The sequence below is a fragment of the Thunnus thynnus genome, chromosome 24 (genome assembly GCF_963924715.1).
Source record: "Thunnus thynnus chromosome 24, fThuThy2.1, whole genome shotgun sequence".
Classification (NCBI taxonomy): domain Eukaryota; kingdom Metazoa; phylum Chordata; class Actinopteri; order Scombriformes; family Scombridae; genus Thunnus; species Thunnus thynnus.
In genome coordinates this window covers 1,598,702-1,625,908 of record NC_089540.1, presented here as the reverse complement: position 1 = coordinate 1,625,908, position 27,207 = coordinate 1,598,702, and the positions used below count along the sequence as shown (strand labels likewise).

Genomic DNA, 27,207 nt, shown 5'->3' with positions numbered 1-27,207 from the left:
CTGGAAATGGAAAACAAATAGTGATCTCCTGTGTTAAAGAGTATATATTCTGCACATTTCAAGGTCTATATTTTTAATCGGGGGCTCTACTGGAATATTTCTGCATGATTACAAGTCAAAAAACTCCTTATTTATCTTACACTGACCCTTTTGCAGCCCCTTAATTCAGCCTCAGTATGAAACAGGCTGTTTTAGCTCCTGTCTCTTTAAGGTCCCCCTCCCAACGAGCCCACTCTCTTCTGATTGGTCAGCTTCAGGAAGCTGTATCATGGCCGACTCCAGAGCCTATGTCAACAAACCGTGATGCAAAGTATAGTTGTAGGATTTTGCTACTTTTTCTTGTTCTTTACTTAAAATGTCAACTTCTCAAATCCATCAGTACATGTTCGAGCCGGAATCAGATTGGAAATATGAGTGGACAAGACAAACAACATATGGAAAAACCTTAGCAAAAAACAAACAAAAGCCATGGAACGGACAGTGGTTTATGGGCATGCACAATGAGCTGACGTCAGATAGAAGATAGAAAAAACTGTCAAAGTGTTCAGAGCAGGTTGAAGCCCTGACTTTTGATCTGCAGGGATCATTTCTTCATACATTGGCCTCAAGTTTTGGAACTTTGACCATGTTTAGCAGATATCAGTCTGATATTTTGTTGACCCATCCATCCACCTCAACCTCCGCCCTATTGCAGACTTTGTCGCTCTATAATAACGTCACCTGATTAACCCCCTTTACTCCCGTCATAATTACTACGCTGCTAGAAGGCTTCTGTAACTTGAACATAAATATGTTGCTTTCTGGCACTTAAAGTATGCTGTCATCTGCTGTCTGGACAAACTGTTGGTTTCCAGCCTGTCTGATTGTCTAACTGCTCATGTCTCTTAAACAGTCTGACCTCTGATGTCACTATGTTCTCAGATCACAGGAATTCATTTGGTGTGTACAGCCTGACTGTTTTTTACACTGATATTTGATTATATATATATATATTTTACAGTATAAAACTTGTGTTTCTGTACTGCAATTTCTTGTTAAATCAGCATTACATAAGCAGACATACAGTATGGCGACTGTGTGTGCTGGAATGGGTTGCCAGATACAGTCAGTGATTCTGGTTTGGTACTCTGTGTAGGCATGGAGTTTGCCAACACCTGGCAACCTCACTGTGAGACTTTCAGGAAGCTTGTACACACAGCTGTTGGTCACTTTGGACATAGCTAGGCTAGGCTAACCACGTCCTGACTTCAGCTTAAAAGACATACATGAGCTTGTTATCCATCTGAACATCTCGCTCTCAGAGAGAAGCATAAAAAGGGTAAGATTTTGTTTTTTCCTAACTGTTCCTTTAAACATACACTCAAAAATCCCTGTTTCCTTCCCGCTCACAACTGAACTCTTATGAAACATGAGAAGATGTAAGGATTTTGATGATACCATTGAATGATTTAACAAAAACACGGCATATATCTTTCAAGCAGAATAAAATTAAGAGCAGACATGATACAAATGAGAGTTTTTCCTGAAAAAATTGAGCTTATTATCCATGCTGCCCAATAGTCCTCGAGCTCTTACACCATTCTGAACATATCATCTGCTCGTCTCGTGCTTGCACCTCCGTGATGTGTGCCGTAGCGTTCACTGATCAGCAAATAGTGGAGAATAGGTCTCAACGGGCACATGATGTGGCGGCATAGCTGGGATGGTGGAGTGTTTGCACAATATAGCCGCTCACTGGGAGAGCAAGCTGCACAAACACGGGCTAGTGCCATGTCAGTGTAACCCGGCCGAGCGTGAATGTCCACATCTGCTAGCTGGTCACAAACACACACACGTGCACACACAGAAATGCACACAACACACATAGAAGCCTTGTTAAATCTGAATGCATATAGATAAATATGCACACCCACAGACTTATGAAATCAATATTTCACAGCGGATTTAGTATATGAACCATTTTACTGAATAAACCAATAGCTTTCAAAGCTAGAGAAGCATATGGTGGAGAAAATGCATGTGATTGATGTAAGCATTGCTGCTGATTGACACTACATTACTGTGTATAACTCATACACTATACATGTCATTGTAATGAGCTTATTCACACTTCATCAGTGTGCAGTGCAGAGCATTTTAAAATTTGTATGCTAATTTTACTGTATACACGTGCCAAGTTATAAATAAAATGGGACATAATGGTCCTCTGCAGACTTTAATGCCGCATACTGTATAACCTTTACCTTGCCAGGCAGCTGGATTCACGATGTGCTTGTTATTAGCGTCCTATGAGGATTCTCATGTGATCGTGTGATCTTGCGAATCCAGCTGCTTCACAAGGTAAGACGGTGATAGACAGATAATTCATCCACTCCCCAGCCGAGTGTTTTTTGAAAGTGCCTGCCCTTTTCCAAACAGCTTCCAAGTACGACTTCTCAGATGGTTCTGTGTGACAAATTCTGAAACCAACCATTTCAGAATCTATCAATATGTTAATAGATTTAATCTCAGAAGTTTTCCTGCCGGACAAAAGACGTCTCCTACTTCACTGTAAAATTCATTCTCAGTGTTTGTGCACCAGAGGCTTCACGTTTCCTCATCACACTTATGTGACTTGAATACTGGACCAGGATTGACTTCTAAACTAGTTGTGATGTCACAAATCCTGCTCATAGGCCCCCCCGCCTCTTAAAATCAGATTTTCAATGAGCAAAGAGAAACTTTCCACTTTCAGCAGATGAATGTGAAAACAAACTCTGCACATACATCACTCTGCACAGTGAAGCTCAAACATCCAACTGTAGGAACAAGAAGAAAAACATATTTATGAGTGGAGGGGCACTTTCAATATGACAGTTATAAATAGGAAAAGTGACAGCACTCATCACTCACCATTTGACGTTTGAATTATCTTGACAGAATAAAAGTTGTAGGGAGATATGTATGGCAAGTGTTTAAAATATCTTTCTCAGGTATACCTGATTACATTAAATATGTAAATGCATATTTTATGAAGTTATATATCAACACATATCGACTTATAAACATTAGATGTAAATATCATAATGAGCTCAAGTAAAGCTGATCATTTTGCACTACTGGGCATTTTGATTTATACATTTTGTTTGTACAGTTTACAATGGCTTAAATATAAATGAAATTGATGTATATGATTGGTTTTAAAACTTAATAACTCTTAAGCAATAAGAAACATCAGCGCATCCATCTGGAATTGAAGAAGAAGAAGAAGAGAATTGGAATAAGTACACAGGACAGTGTGATTGTGCCGCAATCACACTAATAAACGCAGTCTCATAGGAAGAATAAACAAAATTAAAAAAAAACATAAAAGCGTTACTGCATGAAATTAAGCAAGTGTGGATATATGAATGGTTTATGTGCCATTAATGGTTTTCGAGTGAGCAAAAAAGAGGCACAGAAGAAGAACATTTCTTGGAGGTATGTAATAGAACACTGCTGTATAATAGAAAAATGGAAATAAAGCTGCACAAAATTATGCACACATACATATACTGGTTAAAATGCCATATGTAGCATGAATGTTTTGGTTAGAGGTGAGAAAAAAATGGAAGAATATAAATAATTGGAAAACATATGCAAGAGAAGGTGAGTGTGTCTATCAATATGAATGCTGTATGTTGTATAAACAGTTCTTGATTTACATGCAGGCAAAAAAAGGCTCAGAAGAATAAAAATAATTGGAAAAAGATTGCTGCTGACAGCAATTACACTAATAAACTCTCATAGAAAAATGGAAATAAAATGCCATGAAATTACATATATATCAATATGAATCTGACCTGTAATGTAGCAAGATGGCCAAAAAGGGCACAGAAGAATAATTGGAAGAAGTATGCAAGGGAATGTGTGACAGCAATCACACTAATAAACATGTAAGTGAGAAACTGTCCAGGCTCTTTCCATATAGAGATGTATCACTGAGTGGCATCTGACATGCTCTATTTTTCCAGGGCTACCTTCAAGACAGCCTGATGGCAAACCAAGTGCTGCATGTCACAAGATCTCCAAATGTCACATCCTGATTGTTGTTTTATCTGTTGTCTTTGATGCAGCAGGGACGGGTAGTTTGCGACACAGATACCGCTTCTCTGCCTCCTCTGCCATGTTGTGACCCAGCCTCAAGTCATTTCCTTCCCGCCTCTTCCTGCATATGACTGTGCTGTCACAAACCCTCTGCGCTGGAAATGTACCTTTCACAGCCACTTAGTGTTGAAAAGAAGGCCAGAAGATCACAACTCTGGTATAGGTAAAAATATTGCCTTTAACAAAAACAACTGGCAGATTCTCAAGGGAGTCCGTTTTTTTGAAAGTTGGCAACATGTTTTCTGTTTCCCCGAAAGGCCTATGACTGTGGCTGCGATTACATTCTTATACATGAATCTGGAATCTGAATGTGACTCACTGAAAAGAGAAATTTGAGCATTTGACCACATGTTGTGCAGCAAGAAGCAGTTAAACAAACAGGGTCTGCAGCAATAAATGTGGAAAACAAACAGTCAGAAGCTGAATTTTGTGGTCAAAATCTGTGTTTAAAATCTTAGAGATGATACCTGTATCCAATAAGCTGTCTAGCTAATACACCAGCATATCAAGATGGAATTTCAAAATAACACTGATAATTATACATGGATCAAACTGATCCTGTAAACCCGACTAAAATCTTGCCATGTCTATATTTACACGCATGCAAGAACCCAGGAGAAATCAGATTAAAGCAGGAAATCCAAGAATGGATTTACATACACTGCAATAATCCTCAATCTAAAGCTATATTTTTAATTTATATGATTATATCAGTTTGCAAATAACATGATGAAATAGGTTAAATATATATATATATTTATGTAAATAAATGTAATCTTAATACATCGACCTATATTTTGTTTTCTTGATAGAGGCCTGAATTGAATCTTTACTTAAAAGATCACAGCCTTATCTTTGACTGATGTTCACTTATAGGGTCTTTTTCCAGTCACAGGGTTTGGACAGCCTGTAGCCAGAACACACAGGGCAGATAAAGTTCACTACACACTCTCTAGTGCAGAGACAGCTTATTGTAAATGCATGTTACTTAATTGATAAGATGAGTCACTTGACGAGTGTCAGCGTTTTTGCCGACTCGGTGTCACTGTGCTGGGTCTTTGTCATACAGATTTGCACATGTGGTACGATCATAACCACTAGTTAACAATCGGGCATCAAAAAAAGGCAGCGATAACCAGATTCCACCGGATTTGTCCGGATTTTCTGGCACTGTGACCTGATTAAGTAACACCAACTGGAAACAACACTGTCCATGCTGTTTTACTGTTTATGTGGTGTGTTGGAGGTCACATTATGACATTAGAATACAGCCTAAATGTGTTCAGACAGAAGCATATTCTAGACGTGGAGCTACTGCATACAAAGTCAATAGAAAGATGCAATTAGACTTTGACTTTCTTTGAAAATTGGCAAAGTGGACGTCCTGAACAGATGTCCATAAATTTTGACCATGAGATTTAATTTAGAGCTACTATTAGTATTGATTGCTGCTGAAGAAGTGCTTTGATTGGATGAAAGAGAATTTCTTTAACTCTTCTATTTACATTTTTGCTGCAGCTGAATCTCTTGTGTTAAATGATGAGAGTTTTTATAGCAGTGAAATGAACATTATTGTCATAGTTGTTACTGATCAATGCAGTTATCTAACCGTGTGAACCAAAGAGAAATGAGGCAAAAAGCTTTCTTTTCTAAATTATTAGCATTTTTATAGCAAAAATAAAATAACTGGAAAACAGAAATTTATAATGGTGAGGTTAGTTGATTTTATTTCCCAGAATGCAGCAGGCAGGCTGTGGCTCAATGTAGCACAGATTTTGACTGTAGGCTACACCAAATAAAGTGGAAGTGCTGACTTTACACCCTACAAAATTACATAATCACTTAATGTGTTTGGCATCGAGATGCAAGTAAATAAAACTGAGCTGCAGTGGCTCGGAAAATGCAGTCTTAGAGCCATTTTCTCTCTCTGTTTACCTTGGTTTACCTCATTTTATCTTCACCCTATAAAGTGCTGCACAGGGTATTTTAATTTAAGGAACAGCTTGCTCCAATGCTGCACAAAAAGCTGAAGAAAATGTCTTTAGGTTTGGGAGCTTGCTCGGAATAAATCACGGCTGCTGCTGAAACATTAAGCTGTTGGTACTGCCTGTGGAAGGGCATATGAAGGGAAGAGGCGGCTTTAACACCAGGCTGGGTCTTACATTTGAGCTGAGTGTTACGCAGTAAAACAGAACTAATGCGGGAGATGTCGACAATTAAAAAATGGCTGTGGTATTGTCTCCTTCTCAGAGAAAGCCCCCCCGAGGAAACATCTTCACTCTGATTAATTCACAATACAGCTGCATGCCACCTCACCAGTCAGTCTGCTGCTACTGCAGAGGCTGATAAAGCCAGCTTTACTGCCTTAACACACACCACACACACAAAAGTAGCCTCCCTTTTTTCTCTATTTCCACACTTCATCCATATCCACATAGCCTCTTTCTCTCTTTATGCACACAAATGAAAAGGAGCTCTTGGGCATTTCAGCTGCAGACAGCCAGCACCTTGTCTGCTCGGCCAATGGATTCAGCACAAAATCTAAAAAGGCTATGACAATACAGTCATTTGAGCGTGCTCAGCGCAGGCCGTAGTGGATTTTCTCTTTCAACTTCAAATCAGATGACAAAGAATAGGCGTCACTTAATCTGTCAACCCACTTGAGGTGCAGTAAAACTATAAATCCCTCCCTGATCCTAGGCTGGCAGGATATTTTGACATTACACCGGATTTCTGAAAAGGCCAACTCGGGGGATATAAAGATGATGGGCAGCGAGGGAAGCTCTAACTGGGATAGAGATGTCACTCCCCGCTCAGACTGTGGGGACACGTTATTATGACTGTTTTATCACACTTGTGTTTATTGCAATAATAGGACATAATGTGTTAGAAAAATGGAATGCAGTATATTATCTACATCTAAGTACTTTTCCGTCCATTTCTAAAGCTAAGGATGCTCAGCAAACATCACGCTTTGTGTTATGTTTACCAAAAACCTAGTAAGTCCAATGGTTTGGCTGGTTTTCACGTATAGTCTGAAGCCACTGCGGCATGTTTTCCTACACGTTCACTTCACCTCCAAATGCACACAAGCTCCCGTAGCTTTCAAAAATCCATTAAAAATAGCTTAGAGACATAGTGCTGCCTGGACTAATGTAGTGTGTCATGTTGCACAATGCCTGGTCTGATGAAAACCTTTCAAAATCCTGTTGGATAAATGGATAAAGTCACAGTGGTTGGGCTGAACAGGAGTCTATTTTGGAAGTTTTTGAAAAGCTGACATTTCGGACACACCTGTGTGATGCTTTCATGTGATAAAAGCAACACATTCAATGGGCAAATTTGAGATATGAATCCATTATAAAAACACATAAAGCAGAGTGGCTTCTAAAGGTAGACAAAAAACATCAAGGTGGGAGGAACACTCTGAAATACCAACTTAAGTTTAAAATAGTTCCTCAGTGAGTGTGAACAATAAGACTCGTTTATTAAGTGACTTACTCCTACTTACAGCCAAGTGTGAAAGTCACTGTTGAGAGCAACTTTCAAGTGATCACATAATTGATCGTATGTATCCTCAGAGAAGAAGCAGCCAATCAAAGATATGGATTGACCCTACATCTGTCATATTGTACAGTCTTTACAAGAAATCTTTAGAATTTATTCATATGTATCAACATACTGCATATAAATACACGTTAATTTTATTTGTGTCATTAGCTCTTTCAAGGTCCAGAAACAATTGAATATATTTATAATGTACAAATATACTAAAATAGAGATAAAATAATAATTGTCTGAAATGGAAACATTCTGCTGTTTGTAGAGAAATCGTCAGAGAAATCTTATAATGAGAATTTGGTTCCGCAGTGAGAAATGCAGATCAACAAAGATGATGAGAAAGTAATAAAATCAATTCCGCTTTATTCTTGTTGTCTTGTTGCACCCCTGATAAATGCTGAAAATATGAAAAAAGAAAAAAAAGTGCTGTAACATCCTATCAAATGCTCAAATGCTAATAATAATGGGCTAAAACTACTGCATTCTTAATGATACTGCTTCAGCTAACGTATTATTCATCATGACCAATGATATTTACAATCAGACAGGAAACAGAGGTGTGCTCTGCTCTGTTTCTATACCGTGGTCATATGAGATCTACTCTCATCCAACTGAACACATAGCTGCAGCTCTTAAGGCCAAGAGAAGATTGATAAATAGTTTTTCATTCTTAAGTTTGTGAGTAACAGTAAAGGATTTTTACTTTTATCTTTCCCTTAAGACCAAAATTGTACTCTTTCTCTGTCTCTGTATCAGTTTGATAAATAAGGGCCCAGAGCAACTGAACAGGAGAGTCATGAGAATGACTGTTTGACTGATTAGTGCTGTGAATGTATCAAGACGGTGTGAATGTATAAGGACAGTGGTAAACATAGAGGAAGTGATAGTTTGCACTAGGGAACAGGGAGAAATCAGAGATAAAGGCCTGTCTCTAATATAAGCATGTTCCAATAACGTACTGGTTATCTCTGCCGTTGAGGTAAATAAAAGCTAAGGCCACTATTTGAGATTGTACAGTATCTACTCTTCTACTGATGCCCACTAAGACAAATAAATGAACTGACACTAAGTAATTGCACATGCTGTTGTACAAAAGACACAGTGTCAATATGCACAGTGGAGAACGAAGGATTCAAGCTGATAAAAAGTAACCGACCAAAGATACAAGCTCCATGACTGCAAACACTTCACACTGCGGGATTAATGCAGATTTGTACAGACAAAAGGTAGGATTTTTGTTTATTATTGTATAATTTATTCAATGCAATATATTTCACTTTCTGAATCTACTACTAAAGGTCCGACTCCTTAACTCAAAGTCCACTTACTGGATATTTTTTGAGTTTTCAACTACAACTCACCAGTTGATGGAATTTCCCAATTAGTGTTGTAACTCAATTTAATGATGTAAATTGAGCAAACTACATCTGCTGATGAAGACAATGAGATGTGGCTGAAAGCCCCTGATGAAGCTAGTAAGTGGATTTTGAGTTAATATTTTTTTCAAACTACCAATCAATCAGTAATTTATTTCAAATTTAACGTAATCTTAATCTTTTCATACATAATTTTTCTCCCATATCACCAGCCCTATAGCTTATATCTTATACATCCTTGCTACTGCTATAAGGGTTGTTGTAGAAATATGCACATAAATAAAGCATACAGGCAAATTGTATTATATTTAATATATTTTTTTTAATCTATTTTTCATTTTTTTTTATAATATTCAAAGTAATCAAAGATAAATCCAAGCATTTGCTTTTTAAAATATCAACCAGAAAATACAAACAGCAGCTTTTTGGGTTCATTTTCTTTGCAGACTTGTGACTTCTGTTATTGTTATTGTCAGGTGATGGCGCGTCTTCTTCTTCTGTGGTTACACTATGCACTGATTTATTGAGTACAATAACTTTTTTTTTTGGGAGATACTAAATCATTTGAGAAAAGCCCCCAACTGTGCACTGACACAGGATTGTGAGATTATCCCTCTCCTGCACTTTTTAATCTACCATGTACTCAAGAGCTCAGACTAAATTTAGCACGGAGCTGTCAAAGATCTCAGCCAGACACACACATTAATGTGCCTCACTGTCCTTCCAGAGGCCGCTCACACTGTCCCGCTGCGTCCTTAAAACAGCCTGCTCCCCCTGACCTCCAACCACTCCGTGTTATGTTGAACACATTGTGCTTTTTACAGAACACACTTTGAGTCCCGTACACGGCGACTGCTGCAGGACCTGGGGTGGTAAAGTGCTCGGCCGGTACGAATGTCACACCCACTCCAAGTCACAAGTGTTCACTCAAACAAGGGAGTGCGGAAAACAAGCCATTATGGATGAACCCTTAACCTGAGAGCATTACAGAACCTTACATTCTGTGCTTCTTTTCATTCTCTGACATCACTCTTGACTAACAGCACTCTTAGCAGCAGTGGTAGTACAAGGCAGCGTGGACTGGCAGAGCTTTCAGCACTTTGACAAGAGGCTCTGCGTTTCCTCTCTTTTGGAGAAACCATTGTTCACTGGTTAGACTACTGGCAAAATCAAGAGATCTTTGAAAGGGTCTCAGGTAATTACTGAAGAATGAAAGAAGTTTAATCTTAGCATTGTGCTATTCACAAGAGGTTACAACACATCAATCATTGCAAAGCTAAATGTAAAAAAACATACTAAGTGTGTCCTTGATTAAGCCCAACACTTGAGATACTTTTGCATTTGAGAATAATACTCCTTTGTCCATTAATATGAGAGTAAAAATGTTAATTATTTGAAAAATTACAATTGCAAATGAAATGTAAAAATGTATTATGAATCCCCTAATCAAGCCTTTTCAGCTTAACTACAGTAATGCCATTGGTTTCAATTGTTTGGCTTACCAGAGGATCAAGGATGAAATCCCTCCTTGGTGGATGTAGCAACAAGGCCAGAATAACTGGCAAGTGGACCCCAGAGCAAAACTGAGCTGTTGGCCCTTATTGACCACTCTGGTTCCTCTCACTCTTATAGTGTGGTTTGCCTGTGAGTGCCCATCTAATACAGAACACACAGCAGGCTACACATGGCAGTGTCACCACCAACAAGTCCTCCAAATTAAACAACAAAATATGTTGTTGGTCCATGCACTGCAGAACAACACAGAAACATTTTCTGAACCCATCAGCAGGATAACATCATTTGGCTATGTCTTCCAAAACTATTAAAAATACAATTTATTATGTGAAAACACTAAAGTTAAGGTCTGGTTAGGTTTACATAGACACAAAAACTATTTGGTTAGGTTTAGCACATTATCCCTAATTGGTACAATTAACACTAAACCAAACACTAACCCAGTTACTTTGTTACAATAATAATCACTGGTTAAGGGTAGGGGATGATTGTGGTGGTGGTGATTTCCCTTGATTCCATGATGTCACCTGATATCCTCCTTTGCTCCCGTCATAATTACTTGAAGATAAACATGGTGTTTTGGGGCACTTGCTGAAATGACTGATTTAGTTGTTTTTCTTGGGAGGACAGCCTCTTCATTTTGTTTTCCCCAGAGCCCCAGAAACCAACCAACCCCAGGTTTATTAAAAAATACCATTAATTCTTAAATAATGGCCAGGGCCCTTACTGACCTCAACTGCAGAGAAATATGCCTTTAGCATATCCAAGGAAATGTCTTCATTCCTATTTTTTTTTCCAATTTCACCAGTACAACAACAAGTCATGTCATATAATACTGTTTTCATTCATCAATAATTTCCAGGTGATCCATTTTTCCAGTTTTCAAGAGTGGTTAAATTACTGTCAATGAGATTTGACACTTCCTGTGCTGATGTTACTCATGAAAAGCCTGCTTAAAGGGCATAATACACTCCTGTTCGTGATAGGCTTTTAATTTGAAGTGTCTGCAGGAAAAGTTGAGTTTCATTGACAGTAACTTAACCAGTGACATTGGAAATAATTACTGAACAAAGAAAAGTGTTTTTATGTTAAAAAGAGACTGAAAATAGTAGAGTGGTGAGTATGACATCATTCTGTTGTTGTACTATTGGAGTTAGTGCTGTGGAATTATCATGGTATACTATGCTCAATTTACAATATGGGCTATCAGAGTACAGGTAATTCATCCTCCCCTCAGTGTGTTTATTCAGTGCTTTATTATCGCCTTTTATTTCAGAATTTACAATATGCAAACTCTAAACATAATATCAACTGAAATGATAAAGATATAAAACTAGATTTTGATACAGGATTAGGTAAAAATGAAGACGCTTTTCCAGGTTTGATTGTGGCCCACTAGTAAAGAAAAAAAATGCCAAAAAAGGTCCTCATCATTTCAATTTATAAATGAAGTACTTATAAATGAAGTACTGAAATGAAGTGGTGGATATTTCCATACATATTAAGAGTAATGGAATTACCACTACCTGCCACACAGTGAACATGAGGTAGTTTCACCATCACATGATTATGATATTTTGCAAAAAGGCACACACCATGAGGGCTAGCAGGCACCATAACAAAAGTCAAGCAATGATATTCATTTTAAGAGTAACAATATGCCATTTCTTGTGAGTAAAAATCCCAGTACTGGTTGTGGAAGGACTGTGGGACTGTCAGTAAAACTCTACCTCAAAGTTCAAGCTAGACCTGCAAAAGCAAGAGTGAAATACAAGAGGGAACAACACGAAGACATACATGAAGACGTAAAAGAAAGAAGACAAGTGACAAAGTTTTTGACCTACCATTCTCTGTGGGAACGTAGATGTTCAGGTAAAGGCAGTCCTCGCTCTGCTCCTGCACATAGGTTACCACTGTATCCAAGTTGGCGGTGAACCACACGGGCAGCATATCATTGAGTAAAAAGCGGTCCTCTAAGAACTGAGGACAAACTGGAGCAAACTGAGTAGCATTCCTGATGCCCGGCCAGGACATGGGTGACTCTGGCGGCTGGAACCTCCGTTCCCCCGTTGGGGCCAATGCATATGGGATCCCCAAATACTGCTCCACTGGTCCCAGAATCTCATTGGGTAATATAACTTTCACTCCCCGCAATTTCCCATAATTTGTGGTAACCACAGGGGGCTGCTGGGCCTGAACGGTGGCCACACAGATGGACGTGAGCCCCATCCAGAGCAGAAGGCTAGCCTTGGCTGTGGCGGGACACATCCATGAAAGCCCTCCGGGCGCGGACATGCTCCTGCTGTGCTGAGCCTGGTAGGTTGTGGTTATGGTCCACCCTCGGGTCCTTGGCACCCCTCCTGCCCCCTCCACCGAGATACCTCCTGCTCCTCCTCAGGCTGTGAGCTGAGAGACAGAGCCCCAGCCAATCAAAGCAGCTTTCTCAGAGCTCCCCATCCCGAGAGCCTGCATGGACATCTGCGGCTGCTGTACAACTCCCCCCGTCCAGAACAGGAGAGAGCCTAGGATGCTCTTTGGTTACCTGGGCTCCAGCTTGATGGGATTCTGCAAGAAGAAGAATACATTAGTTGATCCACTATAGCATCATGGGTAATTATCCATTTGTCCATATAGCAGATGTTCCCCAGTAATTTAACACTAGATTTAGCCATGGTTAATCTGCGCAACTTCTCACACCAGCAGTGATTACACTGAGGACAAAGAGTTAATTCTAACCCATCAAAAGTGAGAACTGTTTTTTTTTGCCACACTAGCAGCATGACAGTAAAGATGGCAATGTCTGTTAGGCAGTCAGTCAGGCCACCACTTTAGTCCAGACTGAAGTATCTCGACAAACGTTGGATGAATTGCCAAGAAACTCGGTACAGACATTCATTGTCACCAGAGGATGAAGCCTAGGGCTTTGCTGATCTCGTGAGTTTCCCTATTGTGACACCATGAGGTTGACATTTTTGGTTTTATGCAAAATATCTCAACTATTGGATAAATTGCTATGAAAAACGGAACAGATATTCAAGATCCCCAGAAGATGAATCCTAATGACTTTGGTATTCTCCTGAATTTTTCACCACTACCATCATCTGGTTGAAATTTTTGGTTCTGATTGAAATTTCTTCTCAATAATTGAATGGACTGCCATGAAATTTGACACAGACATTCTAAGACTGTCACTTTTTATCTGGAACTCAAACTATGATTCAAACATGGGAAAAGAAAAAAATATCAGTTTATTGTGACAAAGATATCCCAAAAACCCCCTTTTTAGCTTTTCAAAACTTCTTATTGTCAAGAATGATCTTCTATTTTCAAGATTTCAGAGTGTATAAGCACAACAGGCCTTTCCTTGTACTCGAGAGTGGGGCATAGGTGAAATTGCACTTTCATTCAAATCTAATGCATGCTCAGACGCCCTCAGTAATCTAGCTACTTAGCCTTGCTGAACTGATAATTATGACACCAGGTAAAATTGTTTGGCTAACTTTGTAAAATGCAACTGAATTATTAGTTGTTAGCTTTTCAAGCAAGTGAGGTAACAAAGGCACCGCAAATGATGCCTCATGCTGGCGGTCCTCACATGATAAATTCTTGAGCCACAAAAAGCATGTGAATTATACCTTTATTTCCAACATTCACCTGTAAAGAGTAACAATTAAAAAAACAGCCTGCTAAAGTCTTCAGATTGAAATAATTTAATTCTCAGGCTCCTCTGTGAGGGAGATTTGGAAAGCCCTCTGAATTAGAAATCTGCTCTGTGGGCTTGGAGGCGTCTCATGGACATTTGTGTCAAAACCAGATGGCATGCAACCCGTTAATTCAATTTTATGTTGGAGCTCTTGCCTCATTCCACTGCCCCCAGGTCTTGAGACATTTCTTAAATATATATATTTTTTATTTTTTAAGTGGTTTGGTTGAAGGAAATCTCACGCCTGACTGCTCCAATCCAAAAATGCTGATTAATTACCTCTCACTCAAATAACACTGTGTGTCACTCAAAGCCAGGCCAAATCAATTATTAAATCTCATGCTGACCAGCAGTGACTCCTTTCTGATATCAAATATAAATGAAAAGGTTGCATGAATAAATTAGTGGAATTCTACTAATAGAGTCAAAGTACATGTCAATCTTTGCAAGCAAGATTTTTAAACTAAACAGTTTTCCAACATGGATTAGTGAAACAGAACAGAAAGGAATCAAGCTGTTACTGACTACAGCTGCAAGGACCTGTCATGTAGGCCTGTCTGCCTGGCAACACATCAGCTCAGAGAGAAGAAAATGGCTGCTGAAAGTCCACCTTAAGACTTACAGGAGCGAATCAGTGAAATAAGCACAAAAACTATATTATGTTACTGAGGTAGGGTGGGTGGAAGGCCCTGATTACTGATGTGCAACAACGATGCTGTTTGAAGTTCTGTACAATAGTAAAACATTAAAACAAAAAGATATGAACATCAAGAACATGTTTTTCAAGCTTGCAAACACAAAGCACTATGCACAATTGTACATCTTCTACAGCAGCACAGTACACTCCTTAAGCGGCATAATGCATGCCCCATCTCCAGTTAGAATGTGGATATTGGACACTTCAGCAAAACCTAGGATTATTTTATGTTCACTAATAATTATTGGTTATTATAAGTTATTATAGTTAGTATTCCTATATTATAAAAAAGTATTCATGCACAGCTACTACCTGCAACTACCTGCAGGTCAAAAATCCAGGTCATAGCTGCTTCAGTGTTGACTCCTCCTGCACTTGTGGTCCAACTAAGAAGTCCAACCAATAAAGCCATCATAATTTTTTCCAAAATCCAGACTTTCTACCATTCCTATCAAACAAAACTGCCTTTCTGTCCCCAACTAATAGCCCATTGGTTTACACATTTCCCTAAATGACCTGTTTCTTAAGGAAGTACACTGTTTCATGAGAGTGGGTACCAATTGTTGTTTTTGACCACCAGTAGTGCTATGGCACAATGTTTTATGAGCGGCCAAGGTGCCCCAGTGGCCACCAGACTAATTACTGCATCCCTCCAAAACATATTTTCTCCATAGAACTGCAAACCAGGTCAATTATTACTCTTAATATTATTACACCATTTAACCTTTGAAGGTTTAATAATTGTTTACCCAGAGCATAGAAATTAAAATGGCCATGATGGAACCTCAATGTAAAGTATAAAATGAGCTACGTACGTGGCAGGTACAGGGTGAGGGATACTAATGAAAAAGCAAATCAGGAGGTGAGAAACGTTTTTGGCATATGCTCTAGATGAGCATTTTTCATATGAATTAATGGCCACCATCTTGGAGTCCAATATTCAGTTCTTATAATAAATCCACGATGTATTGTTGGTTTCAAAATAATCAAAAACTTGGCTTTGCTAATGTTTTATGATGAAGGAAATGTATTCAACATGTTTGTTAGACCTGGAGGATACACACAATATGTTTTGTTCAGAAATACTGAGTGTAAACAGAAGCAGATGGATTTACAAATGATTTGTTAGACTCTTTATTCAGTTTGGCTCGTTCTTGGACTAGTCTAAAACAAGTCAGACAGTTGCACAAATTTGAAGACTGAACAATTTTTAATCTTAATTGTGATGTTCTTTATTTTAATCTCGAGACCCAAACCAAAAATGGATTGATCAACTAAAAAGTATTGTGTGAGCATCCAAAGTCTGACATAGTGTATGGTATTCCTCTGTGCCATAGAGCTTCATTGCGGTCCAAAAACTATTAAAAAGACATAAATGAGTCACATCGTTGCATTGGGTGACATGTTCCTTCATTACAATGAACCCCAAATCCCATATACACCATCCTGCTGCTGGAAATACTCACAAGAGCACCAAATGTAGATTAATCTGCCACTAAAAACAGTCCCAACAAACAAACAATAACAAACAAATGCATTATTTCCCTACTGCTAAATAACGTTTGATGAAAAAAAACTACAGTGTTTTAGCAAATTACTGAACTTTTTAAAAAAAAAAAACCTATGTATTTGTGAGGGGTTTTAAAGGCGACCACATTGTCGGTTTGGGTCTTTACACACACCACTAAAATTCCAATGACCTCCAGTGTATTGAGTTTGGAGGCAGAAACCTCAGAGACAGATAGTGTATGTCAAAACATGGACAAATAAAACCAAACCTATCTGCATTCAGGGATACAACTGCATGAGAAAGTGTCAATTTGGGGGGAATTTGGATGACCCAAACCTTTAAAACTAACGAGTTTGCCACCCTACCCTCAGGCTGATCTTTGAGATAGCAGCGGTGTTTCCATGGTTACAATCACACCTGCTTACAACTGGCAAAAACCAAACCAAAAATGTTTGATAATTTCTGCTTTGCTAACAGTGTTGTGGATGCCAGCGATAAGAAGGGAAGGCATTTTTCAAGACGGCAGTAAACAAGCCCTTAAAAATATTTTGAGAGGAAAATAGTTTCTTTAAATTCCTGCTACTCTTACTCTCATCTCTGAATTTCCCAGTAAAACATCTTGGTAACTGTCTTTCACAACTCTTTTGCAGGAGTGAAAGAGGCAGAGAAGCCAGGAAATGCATGCTTTAAAGTTGAAAAGGGAATACCCAGAATATACTGCAAGTAAGTTCTACTTAAGATAGTCAAGAAGAATGAAACAGAATTTTGTGAGGCCAGAGCCTCGGACCGAGTTCAACTGCTTTCCACTATAAACAGTATGATCACCCAGGAAACATGGATGACATCATGATGACATCATGATCCCTTTACAACCACAATGTGCTATTTATTTTATATTTTGGCTGGCAGCACCTGTGGTCAACTACAGATGGCTCAACTTCCACTGTGATAGCACAGTTTCAGTGTTGGTGCAGGTCATCATATTGAAATCTATGCATCTGATGTTTGTCGGGCTCAGTTTACACACAACACACACATGTTCTTTTAATACTACAGACAAGCACAGGACTTGTATTTATCAAGCATCTTAGAGTAGGAAAGCAGTCCTAGCTGGACAAAAATTAAGCAATTTTGGTCCTACTTTTTGGACTTTGAGTAAATGACTTTGATAAACTTTCTTAAACTTAGGAAATCTATGCTGATATTTAAGAGAACCTGTTAGGAGCTGCAGGAGATGGAGGTCAGGCATGGGATTTTTTTATTTTTTTTTATTTTTATTGATGATAATAAATAAAATGTATAGTTTTATCTGAATTGAATAATTGTTGCGACTGACCTTGTGCAAGATGAAAAAGAGCAAACATGTGCTCAAGCCCCAAGGTCCTCAAAACCTTACAGCAACAGGGAGAATACAGCTTTGAAATCACAACAAACTAATTCTGCAGTAATATATCAATCTCCTCAGACAATTCACACATTTATTCACTTCCAAACCGCTCACCATGAAGTTATGGAAAAGCAAAACTGCATTCATGTAAATAATGAATTTATTTATTTATTCAGTCATTTAGGCTATTTAATATCACTGATATAGCGGGCTGTACTTGGTTATACATATAACCCCAGCTCAAAACACTTCAGCTAAGTTGCACTATTGCTGTCTTTACTCACAGTTTAATACTGATGCATTTATTTAGCAAACAACTGTCATAGGTGTCTGGTTATACTGTCCGGTTACTAAAAGTTAATCTACACCTGTCAGCCAATCACAGTTGAGTGACCATGGTATAATGTATGCAGTATTTCACAATATTTGCATGTTTTGACACATTAACAGGCAAGAAAATGATGTGATTGGATAGGTCTCACTAGGACAGCTGAATTAAATTACTTACTGTTTAAAATTTTTATATACATTTATTTTTAGGCCGTGCAAGTAGCTTGCCAGTGTTTACATATACATGACCATGCAAAAGGATTTTTGGTAAATATGATGAGATATAAGCTATTAATTTTGACATAATATTTTTGCATATTTGACTCAGATAACCTGGTAATCTTTATTAATATGATAGTGGTGATATTTTTTGTTTTGTACTTTCCCATCTTAACTGACAGGATAACTTTAATATACAATCATAAGCAACCTCACTCTCTCTCAGAAGTCATCCTTCTGCTACATGTTAGTGTAGGAAGCTTCAACAGTAACTCTCAGTTCTACTCTGAGGTAGAATTGGTGAACTTTAAGTGTGATTCCTAGAAGTGATTCTGAAATTCTTGATAAATACAGCCCCACTGGCATATCTCTTAATCTCTCCTGTTTTGCGATAACTCAAATGAATCTGACTCAATTTGTGTTCATAAACAAAATTCTACCAGGGCTGTAAACATGTCTCTGAGGACATTGTGACAGTGTCCAGAGGATATCTCACAGATTATACAGTAAGTATGTGTTTTGGTTCATGAGTGTTATTGTGAATAAAGGCTGTTGGGTCATAGAAACTCAAGCAAACATGGTGTGAGTCCACTAAGTCCCGGTCCGATACATTGTTAATGGAGCGGCTCCAGAAAGTGTCACTAGTTCTGGGACCGAGCTGCTCATGTATTGATTAAACTGCTGGTGAAGTGTGTGGAACTTTTTCTATGGATTCCTTTCTTTGGTTGACAATACACTGCTGCATGGACAGTGTTCAACAGGGACCAAGCAGGATTTTAAAAATACTGATGCATACAACCCAACACATCCCTCCCCCCATGCAAAAAGTCCTTTCAGAATTTATAATTAGTTTGCGGTAACTTCATTAAGCATGAATGTACAGTATACTCAATCAATCAATCAATCAATTTTTTTTTTCTTTATATAGCACCAAACCACAACAAAAGTCATCTCAGGGCACCGTACTCTTTATGCTGTAAAATAAAACTGAAACAACAAAGGATCCTATCATTTCAGTTGTTCTATTGTTAGCAAATACATTTGCAATTAATTAATTACAACAAACTAATTGGACTAGGGTGAACCTGGAGCCTTTGGGCTCCCTGAGGGTCTGGGGCAGTTGCCCACTTTGACTAGTTAGTAATCCTGCCTTGCAGCCAGGAATTAAATGTGATGGAGATATACTGAATCCTTTTACTAGCATAGTTAACTCTACATATGAGTCCACAAATACTGGAATCAGACTATAAAATACCCACCATGTGCAAAGCTGGTAATATTCTTTATTTTTGTTTACAGTTAATTGATCTACTAGCAAGTATTGTGTATATACAGCATCTTATTCCTCTGTGCCATAGAGCTCTATTGTTGTCCAAAAACTATTAAAAAAACCCATCAATGATTCACACTGTTGCACTGGGTGACATGTTCCTTCATTACCATGAACACACACACACTGTAGTTTATTTTGACTCAATCCCACACACACACTGGCCTGCTGCCAGAAATACTTACTCAGAGCACCGAATGTGAATGAACCCACCGCTGAAAATAGTCCCCAACAAATGCACTGTTTCATCCTGTTTGAGTAACGTTTGCTAAAAAACTATAGTGACCAGCTGTTTTTTCTTTAACATCTTCAATGGGAACCAATGGGCTTGGAATTGAGAGTATGGAAGTCAGAAAAAATTGTGAATTGTATTTATCCTTTAATTGTAAAACTTTAACTTACCCCAGAGTTCATTTTAAAACACAAGCATAACACAAGCATATCAAGTAAGAAATACGGGCTTATTGATTCATACTACAGTATATCATGGTAATTATAGTAGGGGCATTTTCTGGCTCCCTCACCTTTGACCGTATGGAAATTAAACTATAGTTTCAATTATTCTAACATTACTGCATATTGATATCCTAGCAACAGGAGATATATTGCCTTGAGCAGATCGTCACTGGTGTTTGAAGACGACCAAAGGCTGTTCATCATTGGCTGTTTGCCTACAAAAATGTTTATATAATAATGAAATGTACCACTATGACGAGAATATCAGCGGCTGTGGTTGCAGCCGACTCACATGGCAGCACAGAAAGCATCCAACATTAAAAGGGATGAATGCAGCAGTGCTTTGCGCAGGTGAAATTGTTGCTCATTGTTCAGCGGGGTTATAGGCTTGTAAATGTTTCTGTGATAAATTGACACAGTGTACAGTATTTGTAATAATGTGGGGTTTTATGATAAACTGTCCTTCAGATGGCTCGGGCTGAATGCAGAGTGTGCACCGTGGCTCTCCTTGGCAGAGGCACACAGGAGATTGCGAACATTGTTCTCACTCTTAATGATTATAGGAGATAAGTCTTATGAATACCAATGAAGGTGCTCTCTGTCATTTGCATTTCAATCATTATAAAATGATCCTGTTTGAGCCACCCTGTTCTCCTAACTATAAAATGTCACTGACACTTTGAACCGCTGCAATTGATAATTAGCTGCATCTTGTCTTAGTGTATATGTTTCTGCTTTTTTTTTTGTACACTAGTGTAAGTTACTGCCATGGCCACAAAACTTAACGTTGCTGCATCTTTTCATATCTGTAGAATATATAACACTAAATGGCTACAGCCTGAGTCAAATTAATTTGAATGCACTCCTCCATAAAGTATTGAGACCTGCTGCTGGGCTGTTTAAGATGCAAAATAAAGAGTGTGCTCTGCCACTGAGGCTGAAATGCTGGTTTAAAAAAAATGACAAACACAAGAACTGCAGTCATGAACTCTTGAATAGCTTGTTGATTGAATGAAAAATAAATATTAATCAAAGACTCTCACATTCTCCTCTTACAAAACAAACATGCCTAAGGGTCTACAGCCTTGCTAGTGGCTCTGTGAAGCTGTAATACTTGATATAAAGGCAGCAAAACAGTTAAATGAATAAACCAAAGGAATGTGTAAAGCTAAATTTTAACTGATTATGACACTAATCACATGTTCACAAAGACTTTGGTGAATGTCTGAACCAAAATGCATGGTAATATATCTAACAATTATGAAGACATTTCCATCTGAACCACAAATGTCTCCCTGACAATGGTGCTAGAGGACAGTTCAGTAGGATTCGTCCTCTGGCCGCCATGAATATCTGTACCAAATGTCATGCCAATCCATAAAACAGTTGTTGATATATTACACTAAAAACCAAAAATGTCAACCTAATGGTGGTGCTGAATGAAAAGCCTGGAGATCAAAAAAGTCATTGGGAGTGGAGAATACAAATGTGTAGTCAAAATGTCATCTGTCCAGTACTTGTTGAAATATTGCAGTGTCACGCAAAGTGGTGAACCAACTGACCATTAGACCAACATGGTCATCCATAGAGCCATGCCATTATCTTTAGAGTTGCCCGTTAACATAACCTGCATTTCTTTGTACTTTGGGAGGAAGCTCACTCAGACACAGGGACAACATATAAAACTCAGAAGAAAGGCCTCACTGATGCTGTGAGTAACAGTACAGTCCACTGAGCCACCTGGCAGGTGATGCAGTGCCTTTCCTTTTTCAAATGTCCTTTAAAATGCTAACAATGTTTCCTTCTGCCTAAAATTCCTGGCATACCAAAAAAAGACATGTCTATCAGTCTCCAGAGAGACCGAAAGCAATACAGCATTCATCTGTAAGGAGAATCCTTGTGTGTGTTCAAAAGGTGTGTGTGATATGATTCACATTCTATTTGCAGTGTAAACCAGGACAATGCTGTCAATGAAGATCATACCATAGCAGCCAAGTAAAATACATCAAACACATGTTGAAGCTGTATGAGCTCCTAGAATTCTCCTATAACTCCGAACCATCAACAAATGGCTTTAAAAGAACATAAGGCAACAGCCGTCCAATGTGAAGCTACAGTAGACAATGTCTCAATGTCAGCAGCCCTATACTGCAGTGAGAGTCAACAGAATTCTGAGGACTTCAATACCCAGACACCCTGTGCAGAGATGTCACTACACTGCACACAACACAGTCATTGAAGCCAAGCTTGCTGTGATTGAAAAACTGTACCCTACCTGCTCAGCACAAAACGGCAGACAGACAGAGTTGGCAACAAGCTCATCAACATAGTGGAGCATTTAGCAGCTAAAGAGCGAGACATTTCCCTCAGGAGTTGGTAGCTACCAAAAGGATGATGAATGTCTGTCTTAATGCGACACTTCTATGCTTCTATTGTGCCGTATTGTCACATCGAGGGTTGCATCTAACATGTACTATGTATTTGCAAGATCTCCAGTTCAGTTCTGGCTTGGGACCCTTGTTGTATGTCAACCCTCTTGGTCTAGCATCATGTTTTCCTGTCAGCCTTTCTGTCATTGTTGAAAAGTCCCAAAAATGTCATAAAATAATAATCTAATTTCACACCCAGGACTGTGGTCAAGACCACTTAGAGACAAGTCTTAAGTTCAACCAGTTTTTAGATCTTGTAGATGGAGTCCAAACAGGCTCCAGACCTGATCAAGACCGGGACCAAAGACAGAAAACAGTGCCCATCTCATTTTCTTGAAGCTGTTGTCTAACTGTTGTTCACAGCAAACAACTGTGACATAACTTCAATCCCTCAGTACCACCTTTAAGATTAAGAAAAGTCTGTAATGTGATAGGAACAGGAAAATTGTTACAACTCAGCTGCAAGCTAACTATGATAGAATGAGCTTTCCACACATTACACAGACTCCACTTGACAGACATAGGAGAATATGTATTACATTCACTTGTAAATGACAGTGCAGAACAGCTGATTAGCAACAGAGCAGACTCTCCAGTTTTGGCACAAGTGAAACCAGCCCACAATGGGCAGGAAAAGGGATAAAAATCCAACTGAACTTTAAAAGGCAAGATCACTAGCCAAGACCAAGACACGTCTGAGTCAGGACACCCACAAAATAGAGACTTGTCAGTGTCAGAACACCCACAAAATTGACACAAGTCTGAATCAGAACACTGTTTAAATTGAGACAAGTCTGAGTCAAAACACCCACGAGACAAGACAATTTTGAGTCAAAAGACCCACTAAATTGATAAAAGCCTGACTCAAAGCACCCATCAAACTGAGACCAAGTCAAAACAACCCAGAAGACCTTCACTAGTTAGAGATGATTAATTATTAATGAGGTGAACTCTGTCAATTTACCACACAAACATTTATAAGAATATAACCTTGTTATCATGGAATTATAGAAAAAAAACATCTTGGAGGCCTTGGGGTGCACCTCTGGTCATGCTGTTTAATTCAAATGTCACTCCAGTTTAACCCGCTGGAAAAACAAAATGTTGTCCTCAGGAGCCACTGTATAACATACACAAGCCCTTAAAAGTCTTACAGTCAACAGAAACACCTTTCCAAACCAATTAGTTTCAGTAGATAACTCTGAAACAAAGACCAGATTTGATTCCGGCTGTTGAGTTAGTTTGTCCTCTAAGAAGAGGTGTTCTCATTTTTGCCCCCTTCCTTTTATGAGTCTGTGCACGCCACTCACAACTCAGATGGTAGAGGACAAGTCAAACACACACAGGCCATTCACATGCAGTTCATTTAGTAAAGAATATTATCACAGATTTATTTTAAAAGAAAAAAAACTACAGTGTATCTGAGATTGCTCAGGTCGCTGCCATACTTATTGAAACTACAGTATTTTTAGTGCTGTAAAAATATTACACACATGACGCAGGAAGGATGGAGTGTGTGTGTGTGTGGGGCTGACACACAACAGGATGTTTTACTCTTGCAATAATCCCTCATTAACAGATCCAGTGACTCTGCTTACAATATAATACCAATAGCAGATAGTTCTGCATGGCAAACTCCTGCTGTTTCTACCTGTTAGTCATGTGTTTGTGTGCATATGGTTTGGACTGATCAGCAAACAGCTGCCTGCTCAGCATCCTTATGTTGTCACTGACCTGTCAGATGAATATGTTGATGTACCATATGATGGTAGGCCTGCAGTTGTAACATTACAACATTATGGAAACAGATACAAGGCACGATGAGCAAAAGGATAAATTATTTCTGTTTGTGATGCAGTAAAACCAGCTCCAGTTTGTCATTTCTACATTAAATAATTTCCTTTGTGCATTCTAAGGAGGCAACAGGGCAGATTGGGGTCACTGTTTACATCTGTGGAATCAAAACCAAAAAAAAGGCACGCACGCTGGCCAAAAGATTATTTTCAGACAACAAAGAAAAAAAAAAAAACAATTTCTTGCATTTGTCCCCTGACATGATGTCGTTTCCAGGAATCTCTGGTATTATATTGAACTTGCAGGAGTGGATTAGGGAGCAATGTTTTGTGCATGTTGTTAATGTCTGACTTTCATTTCGAATGACACGACTTTCCTCCTGGATGAACTGTGCAGTTTGTCGAAATTGGTCAGAATCTCGCAAAGCCAAGAGGGAAAAAGGATTGAAAGAGAACAACTGATTGAAAAGAGAACTGCAGCACAGGGACAAATGTTCTTTTTTTTCATTTCCTCTATCTTGTTTACAATTACAAGCAGAGTCCTGAAAGTTTACTGACAATTAGAATAATGTTGATCTTTTTTCTCCTACAGTCACCCTGGTGCGAATACACACCCCCCCCCCACCACCACCACCACCAAAGATGGTGAAGGAAAGCAGCCTTTTCTTTCTACCACAATGAGTCAAAGCTTTGCTGCACTGGATGAAGATATGGAGCTTTTTTAAGAGTATATTCCCTTAGAGATTAATTTAGTTATCAGTTACAACCCCTCATACAATAGCAGTGCAGACCTATGCAGGTTTGAAATGCAAAAGATCACACCTACACTTTTTCCTAGCACAAACACACACCCACACACACACATGTAACAGCATCACTACAAAGAGATGAACAGATTTTCTCTTTTCTAGTATAAAAAAAAAGACTTTGCTTCCATGTCCTTATGAGCTCTTTTGTGCCAAGTTTAAGCACCCAGAAACCTACTCTAAACATGATCATTTCATCTCATGAGCAGGTATGTGCATGACAACACACACACAAGGTCATCACATGTGAAAACAGCAGCCTGTGTGAGGATGCAGTCCACCTTTCTCGCAGAGCCAGTCTGAATGCCACCCAGTGTGAATACAAGCTGAAAATCACAGCATTAGCAGCGGTGTAGCTGTAAAAAATCATGCAAGGCACAACTCCCCCTCAACCCTCTCCACCCCCTCCCTCCCCCCTACTTTTTTTTCTCCTTTTCCCACAAAATCCACATCCAGATATCCATACCACCATCTTGTGGCTGCTCGCATAGAGCTGCGCGCAGAGAGCGGCTGGAAGATGCCCGTCTCTGCTGCACCTTGTTCAGACACTGAAGAGTTGTGGAAAAACGCAGGTGTGAAATGGGTTTAAACGCTTTGCCATCATGAGGGAACGCGCTTTGTGCCAAATCACAACCAGCCTCTCGTGTCCTTCCTGTCGCATCAAAGTTAACCGAGCTGTTGCTTTGGCACCGAGTTTGGTTTAAGCGTTAAGAGCAACGAGCCTGCGTGTCTGCGCAGAAATAACGCACAAACATTGAGTTACACTAATGAAAGAGCTGGTGTTTGATTTGAGATTTTTTGGCCGTCTGACCATCACTGCTGGCTGTGATGGCTGCTGTCATTTTATCATTAATTCTATAATCAGCGAACAAAACCTCAAGTGGATGAAAGTGCGCAAGAACAAGCTGCTGCTGCTGCTGCGGGGCTTTTACAAAACCCTCCACACTTTGCCTGTTTCCTAATATTTCTCTCATAAGTTATGATGGTAAAAATGAGTAGAATCCAGTTGAGGTTAACAGTTATTGCACTGGATGAATTCCCTGTAGATTATGCTCCTTTGTAGGACTACAGTGCGTCCGGACAAGCCGCCAGTAGAGGAGGAGGAGGAGGAGGGGGTCAGAGCTTGAAAACGCACAGAAATTCAGCCGCGCGTCTATAAATTTTGTCTGTTTTCCTGCTGGACGAAAAAGCTGAAAGGCTCAGCATCACATCCAGCCAACAGCACACTTACCTCAGCCAGTATCTCCACCGTCTCACTCTTTTGTGCAAGTCCCGACTTCAGGCGAAATACACACCACATACAGGAAAAATACAATAAAGTCCACGTCCAGCCAGCTGCTCTGCAAATCCAAAGTAAGAAGCGCAGTCCCGATGTACTGAAGGCAGCCCAACTATACGTCCTATGTATGTGTGTGTTTGTGGGAGAATGTGTGTGTATGTGGTGGGGGAGAATAGAGATGCGGCTTTATCAGCACAGAAGATGTTTCAATGAGTCATTGCAGAGGCACTGGAAACGGTGCTGAATCTAATTGCTCTCATAGAGCAAGTGTATTGCGAGGACAAGATTAGTGATATAGAAACCAGGTCTCTCTCTCTCTCTCTCTCTCTCTCTATCTCCCTCTCTCTCTCTCTCTCTCTGTCTCTCTAGCTTGCCATTGGACTACACCGACTGAAATTTACTAAGCCTGCAGCCAATGGATTGCCGCATTCTCTCCATCACCCTTAACCAGCCGCTGTGTTGTGGCAGCTCTGGCATGGAGCATGGAACATGGCACCAGCTGCTTCTCAAAGTGGGGTCCAGGGGCCCACATAGTCCCACAGGGACCCTTTGAGCATTCCAACAGAAGCACAAGGAATACTTAACTTCACTGTGATATAAAGGAAATTACCTAACCTAATATAAAAATATGCCTAAAAAGAGCTGTGGACTTTAACCTCAGGAAGACAATAGTAGCAGTAGTAGAATAACA

The 27,207-nt window shown here is 39.2% G+C and overlaps 1 protein-coding gene across 3 annotated transcripts in view; it reads right to left on the bottom strand.

Annotated features, from left to right (window-relative positions):
* The window catches only part of nlgn4xa (neuroligin 4 X-linked a), a 109,642-nt gene extending 82,847 nt beyond the window's left edge, over positions 1 to 26,795 (bottom strand). For 2 of the 3 annotated variants that reach the window (XM_067583242.1, XM_067583243.1), the window contains exons 1-2: positions 26,469 to 26,795; positions 12,422 to 13,142 (exon numbers count right to left, since the gene is read on the bottom strand). In XM_067583242.1, coding sequence (XP_067439343.1) covers positions 12,422 to 12,872 — 451 coding nt within the window. In that variant the 5' untranslated portion in view covers positions 12,873 to 13,142; positions 26,469 to 26,795. Of the gene's footprint in view, positions 1 to 10,564; positions 10,661 to 12,421; positions 13,143 to 26,468 lie in introns of those variants that run through there. The other variant, XM_067583244.1, reaches the window with a different exon arrangement.
* Between the last annotated feature and the right edge of the window lie 412 nt (positions 26,796 to 27,207).